The 19,378-nt window shown below is 35.9% G+C and overlaps 1 protein-coding gene across 4 annotated transcripts in view; it reads right to left on the bottom strand.

Annotated features, from left to right (window-relative positions):
- Positions 1 to 421: 421 nt before the first annotated feature.
- LOC113056340 (angiotensin-converting enzyme-like) overlaps positions 422 to 19,378 on the bottom strand; it is a 32,739-nt gene continuing 13,782 nt past the window's right edge. Inside the window, exons 11-26 of one of the 4 annotated variants that reach the window (XM_026223070.1) lie at positions 19,179 to 19,301; positions 18,876 to 19,087; positions 17,630 to 17,766; positions 17,396 to 17,554; positions 17,045 to 17,132; positions 16,361 to 16,504; positions 15,962 to 16,153; positions 15,588 to 15,685; positions 14,980 to 15,152; positions 14,362 to 14,585; positions 14,145 to 14,289; positions 12,208 to 12,306; positions 11,997 to 12,119; positions 11,679 to 11,866; positions 6,687 to 6,750; positions 422 to 727 (exon numbers count right to left, since the gene is read on the bottom strand). In XM_026223070.1, coding sequence (XP_026078855.1) covers positions 610 to 727; positions 6,687 to 6,750; positions 11,679 to 11,866; positions 11,997 to 12,119; positions 12,208 to 12,306; positions 14,145 to 14,289; positions 14,362 to 14,585; positions 14,980 to 15,152; positions 15,588 to 15,685; positions 15,962 to 16,153; positions 16,361 to 16,504; positions 17,045 to 17,132; positions 17,396 to 17,554; positions 17,630 to 17,766; positions 18,876 to 19,087; positions 19,179 to 19,301 — 2,287 coding nt within the window. In that variant the 3' untranslated portion in view covers positions 422 to 609. Of the gene's footprint in view, positions 728 to 6,686; positions 6,751 to 8,412; positions 8,891 to 11,678; positions 11,867 to 11,996; positions 12,120 to 12,207; positions 12,307 to 14,144; positions 14,290 to 14,361; positions 14,586 to 14,979; positions 15,153 to 15,587; positions 15,686 to 15,961; positions 16,154 to 16,360; positions 16,505 to 17,044; positions 17,133 to 17,395; positions 17,555 to 17,629; positions 17,767 to 18,875; positions 19,088 to 19,178; positions 19,302 to 19,378 lie in introns of those variants that run through there. The other 3 variants (XM_026223071.1, XM_026223072.1, XM_026223069.1) reach the window with 3 other exon arrangements.

Below are 19,378 nucleotides of genomic sequence, written 5' to 3' on the forward strand. Positions count from 1 at the left end.
TGTCATGTAAAATAATGATCAGAGTAGAATAGTACTGGTAATAATAAAGTGTTTATTATATTGTGGCCACTTTTTATTTGGTTAAAATTGTTTTAATAAATGAAGTCTAAAAACTGAAAAACTTTTATTTTATTTAAAAAGAAACTAAATTATTACATTTTATAATATATTGTTATGTTAATTATTGACCACTTACCATATTGTCTCAGATTGACCATTTATATTATATTATATTATATTATATTATATTATATTATATTATATTATATTAAAAATATGTAATTTTATTTTGTACTTCAATCATTCTGTGAAATTATGTGATAAAAGAAACACACCACAGAGAGATAAGACGTATATGAAAACAGCACCTGGAATCAAATCCAAATTAATTATATAAAAACATTGTTGTAATATATTTATTTCAATTTTATTTTTACAAGCTACTGTCTTCTTCAAATACTACTGTTTAAATACATGTGAGAATTATGGGATGTGCTGGTTTGTTCCCAGTCAGACTATGGAGTTCAGCAGTAACATTAAGAAGCTGGTGTTGATGGTGAATGTTACTAACATGCCTGATGGAGGCAGGCAGGAGGCCGAGGACGCCCATCAGGCCACGCTGAGCATCACCATTCCTCCCTCTCTCAAATACTCAGGAGTGCGTCTTCTGGTGAGTCCACACAGAGGCGCTCTTTCACTCTTCATCTCACCTCCACAGGCTACATCCCTCAGGAAGGAAACACAAAGAAGAGCTTTATAATATCTCAAATAAACAATTGTTCTTGGTTGAGCTATGAAAGAGCAGCATATGAGCAATACAATTCTCCTGTACTTCCTGTGTGATTTTCCCATTGATTTGAGCATTTGTTTTGTACTAAATTTTGCTATATAATTTAACAGAAACAAGTTTTGATTTAAAAAGTGAAATTAACATTAAATTGAAATTAACATTAACTATGATTAATTAATACTTTAGAAGAATTTTTCATTGTTAGTTCATGTTAACTAATGTGTTAACTGAGGTTAATAACCCTATTATATTACATATTCATAGTGTAATGTACAGTAAGTCAGTCATTATTGCTAAATATTATTAATTGACCTATTATATTATATTGATGGTGTAATGCACAGATTGCTGTTCATTAATGCAACTTACCAATAAATGGAAGTAGCACATGAAAAAAAAAAGAACTATATAAAGGATTAGTTTAAATAATCAATATTATTTTACCAAAATTAATCTATATTATATTATATTATATTATATTATATTATATTATATTATATTATATTATATTATAGTATAGTATAGTATAGTATAGTATAGTATAGTATAGTATAGTATAGTATATATCACCAAACTTTCCAAAAATGAAACAGACTTCCTATTAGAGACTCTTTCTAGTAATTTTTGTTAATTCGATCATTTCAGTGTTCTCAATGCTGTTCTCACCTTTCTTGGTTTGTCTTTATTACAGACTGGTTTAGGTATTGAGTGCAGCGCAGGCGAGACTGTGATATGTGATCTGGGAAACCCATTTAAAAGCAATCAGAAGGTACAGTAGCTGTCTGTTTTCTTATTGAGAACGTGTCCAATATTTGACTTTCTGAGGATAGTGCTCAGCTAATCAGACTGTACAGCTGATATGTCTTGCTAATTTTCTCTCACTGCTGATCTCCACAGACCTCCTTGATAATCATCTTTGAGACTTCTGGTGTAACACTTTACACAAAGCAGATTGAATCGCAGCTTCAGCTCTCCACGTAAGTCTGGACTAAAATGGTTTCTTGTTAATATAGTATAGTTTCCCCTCAGTGCACAGTGTTGAACTAAAGCATTTCTGCGGGCCTTTTCTTTAAAGCTGAGTTGTATTGTGTTTGTCTTCAGTATCAGTGAGCAGAAGGATCTGGATCCTGTTCCTGTCACACTCAACGTGAAGAACACGCTCCTCACTTCCTTCTCCCTGTATGTGCTTTAATATGTTTTTAAAATTAGGAAAAAATGCGAACATTCACAATGAATAAATGATTCATCTGTGCATGTTAAAACACAAAAGTGCATCAAATGCGAATTTGAAGCAAAACATTTTACATTTGAATGTCCCTCATACTCAAACAGTCCTGCTGATAAAAATCTTTTTGATTCTGTGATTTAATTTCATGTTCAGAGAAAAACAAGTGATTGACGCGACGTTCAGTGGCAGTGTGATTGGTGAATCTGCCATGAACAGCACCGGTGATGTGGGCAGTCCACTGGAGTTTGTGTTTCATGTAAGTGTGTAATAAATAATGACCGAATGTTCAATTCTTCTAAGCTCCCTTTAAACATTTTAAAGTGTCAAAACATTAAAAATGGTCTTTGTTTCCACTTTCCAGGTGCACATGCAGGGAGAACCTCTGGGAGATTTGGGAACTCTGATGATTGACTTTGAATGGCCATTTGAGGTAGCCAATGGGAAATGGCTGCTGTATCTCACAGAGATCGTGATCAAAGGAGCGTCAGAGTCACGCTGTGTCCCACCGGGGAAGGTTATCAACCCTCTCAACCTCACAGTGAGTCTGAGGAAATACAGCAGCCCACAGGAACTCATTTCTGATTTAATTCACCCCATTCAATTGTTGTCCTACATCGTCTCTTTCCAGCTGTCAGATCGAGGTACCAAACGGTCTAAAAGAGCGGTGGATTCAGGATATCCCAAGGCCGTCACCGTCCTGGCACCTCGTAAAGTGCCCCATTTTCTGGTGAGGCAGATGTTCGCTCTCTGAGGAATGATCTTCGTGGTGTCCCACCAGTTTTTTCATCATCCGAATGGCTTTTGTCTCTGTTCAGGAGTGTTCAAAGCAGACGGCTCGCTGTGTGACCTTCTCCTGCCCGCTTCACAACATGTCGACTCAGGCGGAGATCAGAGTCAGGTCACGCGTGTGGAACAGCACCTTGCTGGAGGTTTGTATTAGTAGATGTTTGTGAAGTACTCACTAAATGGTGCTCACTAAATGACTCTTTACATCTCTGTGGTTTTGTGGCAGGATTACTCCAACGCCCTGCGAGTGGAGGTGAAGGGCCAGGCCACGCTGAGACTGCTGACTGATAAACCGGCCATCGGAATGGACAACCAGACCAGAGAGGTCAGAGCTGTTCGCATTAAAGTTCACCTAATATTGATTTATTTGCTCAACCTCATCATGAACTGAAAAAAAAGTAGTCTGAAGTAGTCTCTTTAACGCACTGAATTGTAAGTTTTCGGAAATATATCTTGTAATTTAGTGCACGAGTCAAATGGACTGGGGCTTAAAAGACTAATATTATATAGAAAAATATTATCGCTTTGCTCTGACACTATCAAAATAGAACGAAACTTGAGCTGGATAATGAAACAATTATCTGCTTCACAGCTGAATTGGAAGTTGTTTCATAATTGCTGAACTTTGCAATATTGATATAGTTACTGAATTAAATTGAATCAACAGTGAACTAAACTGAGCTGAACGATAACACTTTTGTTCTGTGTAGAGATGCTGTGAATCAGATTGTTTCATTATTGATCAAATTAGCAATATCATCAGTGTTGCTGAACCAAATTGAATCAACGTTGAATTAAATTGAGCTGAACTATGACATTATTGTCTTCTGTAGAGCTTCTGTGAAACAAATTTGTTTCATAATTGATCCATTTTGCAACATCAAATCTGTCACTAGCGATTCAACCCTGAACAAAATTCAGCTGTAATGACTGTTGTCTTGTACAGAGCGGTTTTACAGTTGAAACGGATTTAATAACAACATTAATGGTTATTTTCAAGTCCTACATAAATAAAAAATGACGACTTCTGAAACAGTTTTGATATCTTTATTTAAAATACAGTGCAAAATATAAGTCATTATTTAATGCTTTATATTATTTGAATAATTTCTGTGCTAGATATCCAAAAGCCAATGGGATTATTTGGTAAATAATTACATAAATTGGAATGTTCCTCACAAAATAAAAATGATTAAATGACTTCAGATGCTTGCAATACAGTGCAAAAGACATCTCGACTACTTTTATGGTGTTTTTGTGTTCCATTCAGAGCTTGAAAGCATGTGGTCACAATTAATTTTGAATATTTTTTATTTTTAAAATGACATGAAGGTGAATAAACGATGAGAGAATGTGAAAGTTCGGATCATCCAATCCTTATAAATATTCTAGGTGTAACTGCTAATGCATTGCTGAAAGCTCATCTAATTGAAATGTCTGTAGTTTGCAGTAAACATTGACCCCATGCTGGGAGAGGAGACGCCGTATGAAGTTCCTCTCTGGATCATCATTGTTTCCGCGGTTGCAGGGATTCTCTTATTAGGCATCATCAGTCTCATCATGTGGAAGGTATCTGTGCTTTTATATTTGCTCAACATTCCATCCAAGATCAAATCAAAATTTGCTAAATTTCAGCAAAAAATGTGTCGTGTGTGTATACATCAGCTATTTTATAGTCAATATTTTATAAATACTGTTTTTCTTTTTTAAGTCAAGTGTAATGTGGGATTAAGCTTTGCCAATTATTATTTTTTTTTGTGTATATAAAAAAATTAGAATAATCACATTATTTAAATATATATATATATATATATATATATATATATGTATATAATTTTTTTTTTTTTTAAATCAGTCTCTTCTGTTTACCATTGCTGCATTTATTTGATCAAAAATACTGTAAAAACTGTAATTTTGTCAACTACTGTTAGTTTTAAGTAACTATTTTCAGTATAAAAATATATATTTTAAAATGAAATGTATTCCTGTGATGCCAAAACTCAATTTTCAGCATCATTACTCCAGTCTTCCGTATCATATGATCATTCAGAAATCATTCTAATATGCTGATATGTTGCTCCAAAAAAATGATTTTAGGATTATTTGATGAATGCAATGTTCAAAGGAAAAGCAGTTATGTTGAAATGATGCCACTTTTGATTAATTTAACACGTCCTGACTGAATAGAAAATTAAAAAATAATCAGTCTGTCCCCAAATTTGGGGTCTGTCCCCAAATAGTACCATTACATAAATCTACTCATAGCATGAAATTAGATTTTGGTCATTTCTCCCACTTTTAGGGACTTTTTTTCTAAAACATTTATTTATAAACTATAACTTAACCAGGTATGGTTCATTAATGCAAATGACAAGACAGATTTTAAAGCACATGCTTGCAGTCCATGAAATTCAGTTTTACCAAGTGCACCCTTGATGTGAAATGTCACTGGCTCTTGTTATTTAAATCAGTAATTAATGTCCCGCCTTGGGCTCCGCCCCTCCTCCACAGTGCGGTTTCTTCCAACGGGCCAGCAGGAGGGAGATGTATGAGGCCAAATCCCAGAAAGCAGAAATAAAGATCCAGCCCTCTGAGACAGAGAGGCTGACGGAGGAATTCTGAGCCTGCGGGGGCCTCGAGCCGCTTTGCAGCAACGTTAGGGCCCTTCGGTAAAGCAGACCCTTGAGATCTGTCTAGTTACAGTACGCTTTTTCTGACTTTTTCACTTCGCAAGCCTGTTTTCTGGCATAATCCCTTCACTGTCAGAGTCAAATAACAATCTCTTCCTTTCTCATTCTGTCTGTCTTGAACACTAACCCCAAATATCCCCAGATTAAGCTCAACCAGCACTTTTTTCCACTAATGAAATTTTTGGAAATTTAGCATTACGTGTTAACTAATAGATCCTCTCCAGTAAATGGGTGCCGTCAAAATAATCCACACTACTTCAGTTTATCAATTAATGTCTTGTGAAGTAAAAAGCTGTGTGTTTGCAAGAAACAAATCTAGTAAGACATTTTTTATGTCAAAGCGGCTAAAATATGAATCCTTTATTTTTTTAAAATTGCTTTATGCAGTGAAAAGGCAATTTATCTGAATCAGGAGAGAAATATGCACAGATCAAGCCTCGTTTAGAAGCCAAACTCAATATGTTTTATATATTATTATATTTTGATGTGAGAGGATAACAGGGGATGGACTTTTTCACTAGAGGTTTATTATAGATTATTAACAACTGTTTGATGTTAAAAACGTAATTTGTTTCATTGTGACGGCACCCATTCACTGCAGAGGATCCATTGGTAAGTAAGTAATGTACTGTAATGCTATATTTCTGTTCCCATGAAGAAAAAACTCATCTACATCTTGGATGGCCTGAGTACATTTTAGCCAATTTTAAATTTTTGGTGAGATATTCCTTCCAAAACTAATTTACCCAAAAATGTACATTCTGTCATCACTTAACTTACCCTCTTGTCATATTTATTCTTCTGTCAAACACAAAATGAGATGCACAATTTTCATGCTGCTGTTTTTCAGGAAAAGTGGATTTAGATTAGTACAGCAAACTCCAACAATCACTAGAAGTGTCATAAAATTAGATGGCAGACAACGTTTCTTGTCCATCACATGACCAATCATAACGCAATAAGTTTGAACAAAGAACACAAAATGTAGCTGCAAAATTTATAAAATGGCTTCAGTAGACTTGAAATATAGTGCACAAGTCATATGTCCACTTTCATATGGAAAACATCTTGTTTCACAAAACGCGAAAGAAGAAATAATATAGGGTTGTCTTCACGGTTAATAAATGATAACATATAAATTTGTGTTTTTGACTTATAAAGTTTCATTGCAAAGCATATCCGTCAGTCTTACCTGAAAGGTTTCTTTGATTCTCTGTCCGTCTCAAACAGTGTGGTTTCTTCAAACGGGCCGTTTACTACAAGAGAATGCCAAAGTACCACGGTGTGAGAGTACGCAAAGAGGAGCGCTATAACTTGGCCTTTCAGCCTGAGCAAGAACTGAGCAAGCGACTCTGGGTCACCAACTGGACAGAAATGCAGGAATATTACTCCTGACCACTTCACCTCTCTCCGTCCAGAGCCAGAGGAGCGTGATGATTGGAGGATGTCTTTTATTAACCCCACCTCAAGTCAACAGACACTGGACACTCATGCAGTGAGAACGTTCTGAAATATTTGTTGGTCTGTGTGCAATATCGTGATTGTAGACCATTAAACCACTTTCAACAAAACCAGAGTATTGTCTGGGACATCCTCGACTTAGTAAAGAGCAACTGATATATTTTCCTAGTTTTCATGAATATGTAAATATATTGCAGTTTCTAGTGTTTAATAGCATTTTAGCATTTAAATTACTTTCCATTCAAATAAATTTTTTTTTATCACTATAATAGTTTACCTGCCAAAGCCTTGGGCCATTTTACTCATACTGATCTGATCTGAGACCAGTTCTGATTAAACAGCACTGTGGAAATAGACTTGATTTCCAAGTTCTGGTTGCATTTTCATTAGATGCTTATTTTTTTACTTATTTTTTTCAGCTACTCCCTCCCATGGAGGAAGACTACAGTTTTTAAGTGTGTAAACTGTTTGCCCAAATGACCACGTTCCTGTCAGCATTAGTTGGGTGAATCTCTAGAAGTTGGGTCATTTCAAATTGAAAAAAAAAAAATCTAAATAAAATATTTGAATAAAAGCTCAATTTAGCAAATAAATTTTCATCGTGAAGCAATTTTTATAACAAGCACAGTGACATTCTAATTACTGCAAAAAATAAAAATAAACATATTGTATGAGCAAAAATCAAAGATGATGTGTAACTGGTCAATAAAATATATAGCCCTCCCCAAACTTCACTTTTTTTGTTTGAGCAATTCATTTTGTTTCGTTTGATTTTGTATTGTAACATGACTGAGATTTGTTGTCAGTTTGTAAGAGTCACTCTTTAGTTCAGATTTTCATTTAATGTCTTTATTTTTGTTTTACTGTTAAGAATGTCTTTGTCTTTTCTCAAAAGTATATATTGACCCTTGGAACAGCTACGGGAAACTGCTGTCTTTGTGCAATTTATCATACATGTAAAGAATGGTGATTTTATGCTTGAACAAATTTGAATTTCTATTAAAGATGTACATGTACTGCCAAGTCATAAGGGTTGCTCAGTTTGGCTAATATCAGCCTACTTTCAGTGATGAGAATACAAAAAACAAATTCAGTGTTGAACTTGAACATGGTATGAGATTCTTAAATGGTGGATGAGTAATGAGTTCATATTTAAGTGTAATGTAATATAATCGAGTGGTGGATTAGAGTGAATTGTTGGAGACTAGAGTTGGATACTAAATTACTAAACATCAACATAAATGAATGTTTGTACACCTCAGACCTGGGTATATAGTTGAGAAAATATACTGTATGTCCACAAAAAACATGATCTGTAAGGTTTTATATATATATATATATATATATATATATATATATATATATATATATATATATATATATTGTACTGATATTAAAATGTATATTTTTTTTTTTACTAAATGCAAATTTTTATTAAATGTTTCTGCACTCAGAAATAAAGCAAAGCCATGGCGTCTGTATAATTCTTTATATTCTATAAAGGTTTACCAATACAAATGCTCACAGTTAAGACTATACAAATAATTGAACAGCAGTCAAACATTTAAAAAACTTTTTTTTTTTTTTTTACAAATAAATTACAAGTCACCTCTCATTGCATAGTCAAACAAATTTGACCACAAAAAATAAATACACGTTACATTCAAAAAGGTGGATTCTGTCAAAAAGTAATGACTGCATGGAAAGAATGGAATGTATTCCTATTTAAAGGATTTTACTTGAGCTCTATCTGAGACATTGATTTGTCCTGTAAGCGTTTAGTCTTCCTGTATCTGTAGGCTAAATAGATGATGCCAAGGAGGAAGAAGATGCTCAGAAGCAGGAGAATCCACTGTCCCGCCACAGCGCCTGCCTCGTCCACACTCAGACCCAGGAAACGGACTGCTTTCGGCTTCTCTTCCATCACCGAAGTGACTGAAACAAGCAGGAGCATTTTATTAGTGCTGAAGAAACTGCTATGTTGTGGATTTCTTCAAATTGATGGTAATGACATTGTGTACTTTTTGAAGAAAAAAGTTGAATTAACTTGCCAAATTAGTTAGCGACAAGGTCATAAAACAAAATTAAACCTCAAATGATTTTAAAAACTTTTAACTTGTCATTTCTATCATAACAATCTAAACCTAATAAAAATTATACGTTTTATGAACTGTATCTAATATTATATTGCATTATATCATATTATAAAATCATTGGTGTGACAGCAATATGGTTCAAATTGTTCATATACAATACCAAGTTAATAAAAAAAAAAATGGTTATAAAAAAGTATAAATAAAAAAAATGTAGAAATTCTGGCAAATTTCACCTTTCAGCACTCCAAAAATATAGATTTAAAAGCACACATGCAATAAAAAATATGAAAAAAATATTCCATCCTTGAAAATAGAACTTTTGTTGTTGTTGTTAAAAGTGTTAAAGGTCCCGTTTTCGCGCTTTTTTGAAACTTTGATGGTGTTTACAGTTTGCAATAGAAAATAGAAAATAGAAAAAAAACCACAGTATTTTTTCACACAATTCACAAATCTGTATACCGCTGTTTTCACTGTCATAAAAACGGGCTCATGACCAGTGTTGCCAGATTGAAAATGTCCAAGTATCGTACCAGAAGTTCAAAATTATCGTATTTGGAAGAAAATTATCGTACACGAGTCAAAAGAGTTATTTATCTATTCTAACCAACAACATTTTGACACAACCTGCAAATTACCACAATACATAACAAGGCGTATTGTTGGACGGAAGCAGTGAGACAAAATACTATCCCATTATTTTCAGTGACTGTCTGACAGTTAACTCCACATCTGAGGCGCTGTCATCGGAATCCTGCGTGTTGCCAGACGTTGAAGGGGTTCTTGCTCTCATGGACCGCAACTAGTGCTCGTTGGCTTTAAAGCAGGGCACTCTCCTGCATTCTTAACACACCCTCAGCTGCACACAAACACATTTAGGGTGTCTGTAATGAGCCGATTTCTTATATGAGTAAAGAAGCCCTATGACTGCAACTACCATCATTTAAATTTTCATAAAATTCTGAAATTATCGTACATTACAGGATTTTTTCATTATTGATCGTACATCATACAGAGGTATAAATTATCATACAAATACGATAATTATCCAGGCGGAAAGGAAGTCGACCGGAAGTTGAAGTCGGCCGGGTGCCGCCATCTTGTAGCAGAACTTCACTTGCGTTAGCATCCCATTGACTCCCATTCATTTTGGCATCACTTTGACAGTGAATAACTTTACATCTGAGGCGTTTAAAGACTCCATTTGTCCATTATTTATTTCTAAAGATACACGACAATGTATAAAGGGCTCCATTACCTTCTATGTTCCATTATGGCCCCGTAGAAACAGTTTTTGTAAAAATAGGCTAACGATTGTGTCATAACCACTCGACTCTCTGTCGCATTACCGTACAGACAGGAGGAGAAGCTCGCAGGCAATTAACTTAATATGGCGTACTTCCGTTACATTTTAAAATACTATACAAAATAATTAATCAGAATACTTACTCCTGCTCACTCACGCCAAAGAACTCTCCGCTCAAGCTCGCCATCTCTAAAAGATTGACAATGGCAGTTTGCACGCACAGCTACTAGAAGATTTACATCTGTCAGACAGGTTGCTGACGTAGTCATGCTTCGTTTGAGTTGAGTCTGCGCGTCAGAAACGGAAGTGCTAAAAATAGCTAAAAACGGGCTTCACTTTTCTCAATAGAGTTCCAATGGGGTCGCTGTGTCCATTTCTTTTACTGTCTATGTAATTTTCGTTCGTCTGGCAACACTGCTGATGACTTCCTTGTTCTATAAAGTCCCTCCTTCAGAAATACGTAACGAGTTCTGATTGTGCCAGTGGTTTTTTTGCACAGCCCTAACATCTAGTTAACAAAGCTAAACAGTATTGCCCTTTGTGGAATAAGTTACAGAAAACTGTTAAACGCACCAACTTAAAAAATAAAATACACTTACCGGTAATGGTCCATAATCAACGCCTTGTCTTCAGCAAGCTGTTCTCAGCAAAATGTGCTGCACATAGTTTTACATGTGAATTATAATTTTCGGGAACCGAGTTAAACATAAATTGTAACCATAATCTCCAAGTACAGCGTCCCTGGGAAGCCCAAACAAAGATGATTGGACTCCGAGATGAAAATAACAGCGTTTTCAACGACATGGCGACAAACACAAACGCAACTCTTCCTCTTCTCCGTCGGAGCGCAACAAGACCACGCCCCCTTTTTGTGAATTCATGTGGGCGGAGATTAGTCAAAAAACTGTTTTAGTGATGTCATTACTGCAGGAATTAGAGGGATGTAGTCCAAACTGGTCGTTTTTTGTAGGCAAATTCTGTTAAATAAAATATCTCGCTTGGCATTGAACTTTGAGCTTTAGAATTGTACAGATATTATTTATACTCTAACAACAACATTACACACTAGCTAAAGTTTAAAACATGGGATCACGAAGAACGGGACCTTTAAAAGTTTCTCTTTTAAGAATCACCCAAAACCAGTGGTTTAAATTTGAGTTGGAGCTGGTATTGGCTAACTAACATTTAAATTTTACTCTTTTTCGATTATTTTTAACTGAAATCCACCACAGTTTCCCAGCTGAAGCACTTTTGTTTTACAATAAAACATAAAATTGAGCGGTAAACTAACATTTAAATGTCAATTTATGAACTCCAAGCTTACTTTTGTAAGGCCTCCAATCGTACTCTGGCCATCCCAGGACGTCACCATTCTTTTTGTTCTCCTCCACCAACCACTCGGTGAGCGGTTGGAAGTACTCCATCAGAGGCTGGACTGACATTTTTGGCTTGCCAGTAATCAAAGTCATGGCTTCGGGCCAGGGTTTACTGGAGCCCATCTTCATTACATCACTGAGGAGGAGGGAGTAGAGTTCTTTCACTCGCAGTCAAAAATGATGAGAATATATAAAATCTTACTAATCTATAGCTCTTAGTGCTTGTAAAAACTGGAACCAGTCTGAGTTCTCAGTGATTTACTGACCCCAGGAGTTTCCCTGCTTCTTTGGACTGGTAGATGTCACAGTTGTGGAGTGGAGCTGGCTGACGGGCGGCTTCACACAGGGCTTTGTGGAACTGGAACTGGATTACAAAACTCACAAAGTACCTATTGGAGCCAGACCAAATGAACGGTTAATCCAAAGGCTTATTTGAGTTGTGTAACATGATAGATGCAAGATTTTTTTGTTGTCTACCTGACGTAGGGCACATTAGCTGAGATGTGGAACTTTGCACCAGGGTCGAAGTCTTCCTCAGTGCGCGGTACAGGTGGACACAATCCCTGGTACTTCATTCTGTTACAGTATAGTACACAAATTTAGCTCTGGAACAAACTTTACATATTGCACAGCTTTAATGTTAATATAACTGATAAGCAAATAACAATAACAACTACAACAATACCTTTATATAGATCAAAGCATCAAATAAATGAAAATATGATGTATCGAAGCAACAAGTAAAAAAATCATATAGGCCTATACAGTATTTTTGTTAAGATGCACCTTTATTTTCACTCTCATTTAAGCCACATGTGCATTGCCTCTGAGATGTCATTAAATATTTGAAATGTTTAACAACTTTATTTTAGAAATTATTTGATAATTATTTGTAAAATAATTTAGATTAGTAATTTATTTATTTATTTTATTTATTTATTTATTTATTTATTTTCTGTATACATTTATATTTTTGAATAACATGGATGAAAATTAATATAATATTCATATTTTTAAAATAAACTATTACTATTATACATTTTACATTTTGCTGTATAATACTAATATATTTGTTATAATTTATTGAAGTAAATCTGAACTTTTTTTTTACAGGTTTTCGAGAAGACTTTTGAAATAAACCAGAAATTAGCCACATCCCAAATGACACACTATACATTTTTATATACTATGTAATAATTCACTATGAACTCAACCATGTAGTGTATGAATTATATGGAGTATGATAGCCCCTCCCCCTTCCATGCAATTAAAGCTGTGACAGTTGAATGCATCAGAGCCATTGAACCAATATAATATGTTGTATTTATTGGCCACTACTGTGCTTGGATGGTCAGATGAGCAACAAGATCATAGTGTTTCACAATTCTCACAAAGATGCGTTCTTGGAAGTGAGAAACAGCCTGTGTAACTACAACCAAAACTTAGTCCAAAAATGCATAAAAACAGCTTTTACAAACCCACTGCAAACGTCTTATTGAAATCATAATATATTAAATCCAATTTACATTTTTTTAAATAATACCAATCAATGAAATTTTAAAACATTTCAAAGCCTCGTTTACTGAAATCATGTGATTTTGGCAGTTTGATACGCACTCCGAACCAATGGGTTGAAATAAATGATTCGCAAAGATTTCGAAGTTTCACGAAGCAGTTCTTCAAAAGCGCCCACTACGCTGCCAATAGTTTTATGGTGAGACCCTGGTGAAGTGACCCTCAGGCACCATTTACACGACAACGTTTTAATCCAAAAAACTGGAAACTTTACATAACAACAGCGTTTTGGGGACTGAAAAACACATAGTTTTTGAAAATGGGTTTCAAAGTTCAAGTTTTTAAAAACGCCACTGTTATCATTGCCGTGTAAACACCCAAAATGCAAACTACTGGCCTGGTACACATAATACAGCGTTTTTGGCCGTTTTCATGGATGTGTAAACTCAAATCGTTTTGATAACGTTGTCGTATATGCGTAAAACATTTTACAAATGAAAGGGAGGAACTTTTCAGTTTTTGACTACATCGTTGTCATGTAAACGTAACCTCAGATAGGCTCTTGAGATGAAGTTCATGTGTTTACGTTCTCATATACAGTAGTAAGACGACAGAGTCTGAAAACACCACAAGCGACACGCGTGATTCAGTATGTAAAGTAGAAGAAACTGCAGAGCTCGTTCACAGAGACACGCTGTCACTTGCACTAACATGCTGATCTCATATTTAAATAGTAGTCTTTTTGCACTTTAATATTAACAGACAGTAGTCCATATTGTGATTTGATTAAGTGTGCAGTCCTACGTTTGGTTTATTTATCCACCTTTTGTCCGTCCTCGTTTCCCTCTAGCTCTAGCTACTATCCCTTTAACAGTGTGGATTAATAGAAGAACAATCACCTCAGGTTCCACCACTCTTTGTTGTACTCTGAGCTTGAGATCCTTCCATCAAATACCTTCCACCTCCACTGGTCCATCAGGTAGCCAAAAGGAAGGAAGGCAATCTTATCCAAAGCCATACTCATCAGGAAGTTGATGGTGCTTTCTACAGACCAGTAAGATACTTAGGGTTTGAACTAGCATTTCATGTGCTTCTTTATAGATGAATGAGCTGTACCTTTATTGTCCTCCACCTTGTCCAGAAGACCAATGCTCTGAAGATGTTTAGGTGTTGAAACTGACAGGGCCATGACGTCACCAATGGCCTCATGGAATCCAGGGTTGGCGCCATCGCGGAAAGAAACATGTTGATCCTTATACTGCAGGAAGTATTGAACATGGCCCATCTCATGGTGCACTGTGATGAGGTCATCCATGGTCACCACTGTGCACTGCTTGATCCTAGAGATGGTACGAGGATGGGAAAAGTTAACAGTGAGGTTTACACGTGGGAAGCCAAAGGCTAGAAAGTTTTGGTTTCTGATGTCTTTACAGTTCTAACATCCTCCCTTCATCAATTGAGTTTAAAAAAATATATACTTTGATCACTTTAAGTACACTGCAAATACACATTTAATATAATTAAGCACACTTATATTTCAAAAGGAAATATACTAATCTGCATTGTTTATGTCCACCACCTTGGATGGATTTTGGGAAAGGTTCAGAACAAACTTTATTTCAAAATGTTTTGTTGGATTTTACTGGAAGTGGTATCACAGCATTCATTGTTAAACTAAAACCTCAAACCTCTCCTGCTGTGGTGTGGATCATCTTACTTATATGATTAATGTACCTGAAGTCTTTGTGGTTGTAGAAGTCCCAAGCAGATGCATGACAGACTACTTCACGTCCATCCGTTGGCTTTTCCAGCATGGACTTGTTCCAGAACTCAGGAGGCATGGGTAAAAGACCCAGAGAAGTGAAGAACTGGTCTGATTCCTCGAACATCCGTTTGGGGTCCCAACCCTGAAGAACCAAAGAACACCTCACAATCAGAGGACATGGTTACAGACATTTACAGGTATTGGTCAATGAGTGCCATGTGTGTCCTTCATATGTCATTGCACATTACTAGAAAAAGACTTTACCAAATGATTCTTCAACAATATATTTATTTTGCTTTTATTTTAGGAAATAGCCGTTTACATTTCCAAACAATTTTTATTTTATTTTATTTAAATAATCCAATGATTGTTTGTATGTGGATGGTGGCTTTGTTGATATTTACACTTGGTGCAAAGAGTATCTACCACTATTTGTACTCAGTGTAAACAGCATGTTCTTTGACACTAAATATTAACAGCCAATGCTTTCAGAAGAGTTCAGATTGTGGGAATAGATATAGATTAAAAAAAATGTATAGTAGTATGTATAGTAAATGTAATGTAGTTGTAATCTTACTTTGGCAATCATGGCTGGTGTGGCATCCACTTGTGTGGCATCAGGATACGGAATGACAAGATCCATGATAGTAGACCACGTTTGGGCCCACATATTTCCTGAGAAAAACCGAGCAGAGAAGAAAGGCTGGATGTGAGAGATGGTGGACTGGGATTGGAAATCCAAGCCATTTAATCTCCAGTCATGTGGAACCATTGAGTATACACATACACAAGTACACACAGTTTCCCACACATGCAAATGTAGCTACTAAAATGTACACACACACACAGTCACGCTTGATGGTTTTGAAAGCACATTAAATCCTGTCGATTGCTTTGGAGTTGCCGCAAACAAGTGCAGAATATCAATTTAAATCCTGAGGAAGTTCTCACCGAGCAGATGTGCTGGAATTGGTCCTTTAAGGTTGATGTGTTCTGGTCCATATTTCTTGTACAGTGCCCTGCGCACATACGCATGAATGTTGAGGTAGAGCGGCTCTAGATCTTTCCACAAGGCCTCTAGATCCTCTTCAAAGGTGGGGGTCTCATAATAGGAACGCCAGAATGCCCCATTATCCGTGTGACCTAATATTGGACAACCAAACAGCATTAGAGCTTCATTAAACGCTTTCAGGAATGATTGTTAATATGAATTATTGTTTATTGCCAATTGGAAAAAGGTTGTAAAATGTAGCCTGAAAACTAAATTCACTAAAAGATATTATCTTTCTCCAGCTGTCCCGTTTTGCAAGAGATCCTCATGCAAAAAGTGCTTTATTTTCACGCACTTACCATTGCTCTTTGCAGCTAAGTTGGCAAGCTCCACATATCTCTTGTAACTGTTGCGGAGCTTTCTGCCCGAGGCGTTACGCCAACCCTGCCAGACGAACAGCAGCTCGTCATAATCTCTGGACTCGGCCATGATCTTATTCAAATCTGGAAAACAAAACACAAACACATCAAAAACAGCTTAAGGGGGTTATAGTAATCAATTTGGCAGGCTGTGATATGAAAAATAAACTTTGAAAGCACTTTCATTTTTCACTGTTCTACAATGAACAGGTTGCAGTTAACGTAACTCACACAAGACAGAAAAAAGGCTCACTGAAGTGAGTTTGTGTGCAGCATGAGCATAACTTATAAAACATCTAATAAAACAATTTCTTTAAAAACTTGTTAAAAATGTTTGGAGTCTGTGAGATTTTTCAATGTTTTTAAAAGTAAAAAATCTGTAAAAATAGCATTGTGAAATATTATTACATATTAGTAATACATTTTTTTCTTGATTAATAGAAAGTTTAAAAGAACAGCATTTATTTTATATATATATATTTTTACATTATAAATTTCTTTACTTTCATATTTTGATCAATTTAATGCATCCCTGTTTAATAATAACAACAATAATAATAATAATAATAAAAACAGAAGCCAAACTCTGGAATGATATAGAAAAATGAATGAAAATGAACTCACCTGGATCTAGCGGTTGACACTTTGATTCATCTTTGCAGACTGTGGCTGTGCTGTACAAGGCCCCCATGGAGGCTAGCAAATTATTGTACTATGAACAAGAATTAGAAGTCATTGTCTTTCAGAAAGCCCAAGTTCAGATCTAACAAAAAGAACTGTAATCTGTTTTCAGAATACAATAAATATCAGTGCATCAGTATCAAATCTGCCTGCCTGCCTGTGTGCGTGCGTGCATGTGAGTCTGTCTGTCTGTCTGTCTGTCTCTGTATGTGTGTGTGTGTGTGTGTGTGAGTGTGTGTGTGTGTGTGTGTGTGTGTGTGTGTGTGTGTCTGTCTATCCGTCTGTCTGTCTTACCTCAATGAGATCTTTTTCCGGAAGCACAGCTCTCTCAAGGTCACTCAGTTTGTTCAGGATTCTTTTGACCGACTCATCCTGGAAGTCGCTGGTGTCAAACTTACGGGCCTCTAGACCATAGATCTTTGTGTGGTTGGCCATCTCCAAGTTTTTTTGCAGCTAAAGCCAAAAATTACAGCATGAGACTCTGAAACTGTGCGGTGTTTGTAGAAAAGAGAGCCGGCCGAGCCTCACCATGATCTCTTTGTTGGCTTCAGTGATGTCAGTGTTGTAGGTCCAGGAGGCCTCAGAGTAAGCGTTCAAGACCTCTTCGGCTGTGCTGTTGTATTCCTCTAAAAACTGTTTGGCCAGCATCTCATCTGTTGTTTTACCTGAGGCATTCAGTAACGTGAAAATGAGATCTGCTCAATTTCCGAGAAGGCTTTGCAGGCCTAATGTATAAGGTAGCAGCATTGTACAATTGCAAAAAATAAATCAAGCCTGACAAACACAAAATCATGACTAACTTTTAAAACAAAGAGGGAAAAAATCAATTGCAGCAATGGTTTAAAAAAAAAAAATCCCTTGTGAAAAATATGCATATGTATGCTAAAGTAGTCTTTAAAAAAGTACTTATCAAAGGTGAAGCTTTAGATTTTTTTGTCAAGATACATTCTCTAAACCCAGTTTATTTTTCATTCACTGCTATAAGTGGTTTGAGATGCAGTTACAGTACTGCAAGCCAAAATTCTAAATGAACGAATTAGTAGCACAGAAACAGCATATTTCACCATTAGGGAAATACTTAAAACAAAAAACGAGTGGTTAAACTAGGTATTGCAGTCTAAATTAAAAATATTAGAGAGATATTTTGTTTCTTAGACTTGGTGCACATGCAAGTTGCCAGATTGATGACACCAACAGAAACTAGCACACTTCATAATGAATGAAATTAAATACGCTGTGTTTTCCGCCAACTGGCAACCCAGAGTGCTGAAATAAAATTGGTTAAGCCTTTGCACCGACTGTAGCATTATTATTTTAACTTAGCATGTTTCTTAAGTATCTGCAAACATATTATGGCATTTTTATGCTTTAGTAGAGTCAAAGACTTACATACAACACCTTTAAAGTAAAACTATTAAGTTTACAAAGACCACTTTTCAAAAACCGAAAGTGTTACTCTTTAGGAACACTTAAGTGGCCTGTTATTTCATGAATTCCATATTATGTGCAAGTAATTTTTTTTTCTCTTTTTTTTTCTCTTTTTACTTTCAAGGTTTCAAGTTTACTACAAGTGCACATTCAATACAATTAAGCACACGTTTCCAAAAGCCTAAAAAACATGGATACAGAAACTCTATAATAACACTTCCACTGGGTGCATTTATGTGCAGGTCTGAGGCATGATGACATGTGTTTAATTAATATTTAATTAGACAGTAATTAACTAAATTAACAACCGGCTGTCCTAATAAAAATAGTTTGCACGCATTCTTACCAATGTCTTCAGGGTAGCCTTCTGGTACTGGTGGCACCCAATTAAAATCAGGCCAGCCCAGCGTCTCTCCCATTTTCGCGTTCTGTTCCTGCAGCCAGGTGGTAACTGGCTTAAAATAGCTCATCAGGGGGCTGGCATCCATTTTGTCAGTGCCAAGAGCCTCTTTTAGCACCTCTGTCCAAGGCCTCGAAGAGCCAGCCTTCAAGACTTTCCTTCCAAACAGAATAAAATAACACTTAGTCCCAATGCACAGACTTTCCATTCATCGTGACGATGCAGTGGCTCTGTATATTCAGTACATACTCTAAAACCGCTCCAGCCTCTTTGGATCTGTAGATATCACATTTGTGCAGAGGCCCAATATGTCCAGACTCCTGACATAATTTCTCATGGAACTGGAACTGCAGAATGAAGCTCACAAAGTATCTATGAGAGGTTAAATATAATGTAAGAGAGAAAATATTTGTCTTCTCTTTGTGCATCATACGTTTTGATTATTGACT

The sequence above is a fragment of the Carassius auratus genome, chromosome 37 (genome assembly GCF_003368295.1).
Source record: "Carassius auratus strain Wakin chromosome 37, ASM336829v1, whole genome shotgun sequence".
NCBI lineage: Eukaryota > Metazoa > Chordata > Actinopteri > Cypriniformes > Cyprinidae > Carassius > Carassius auratus.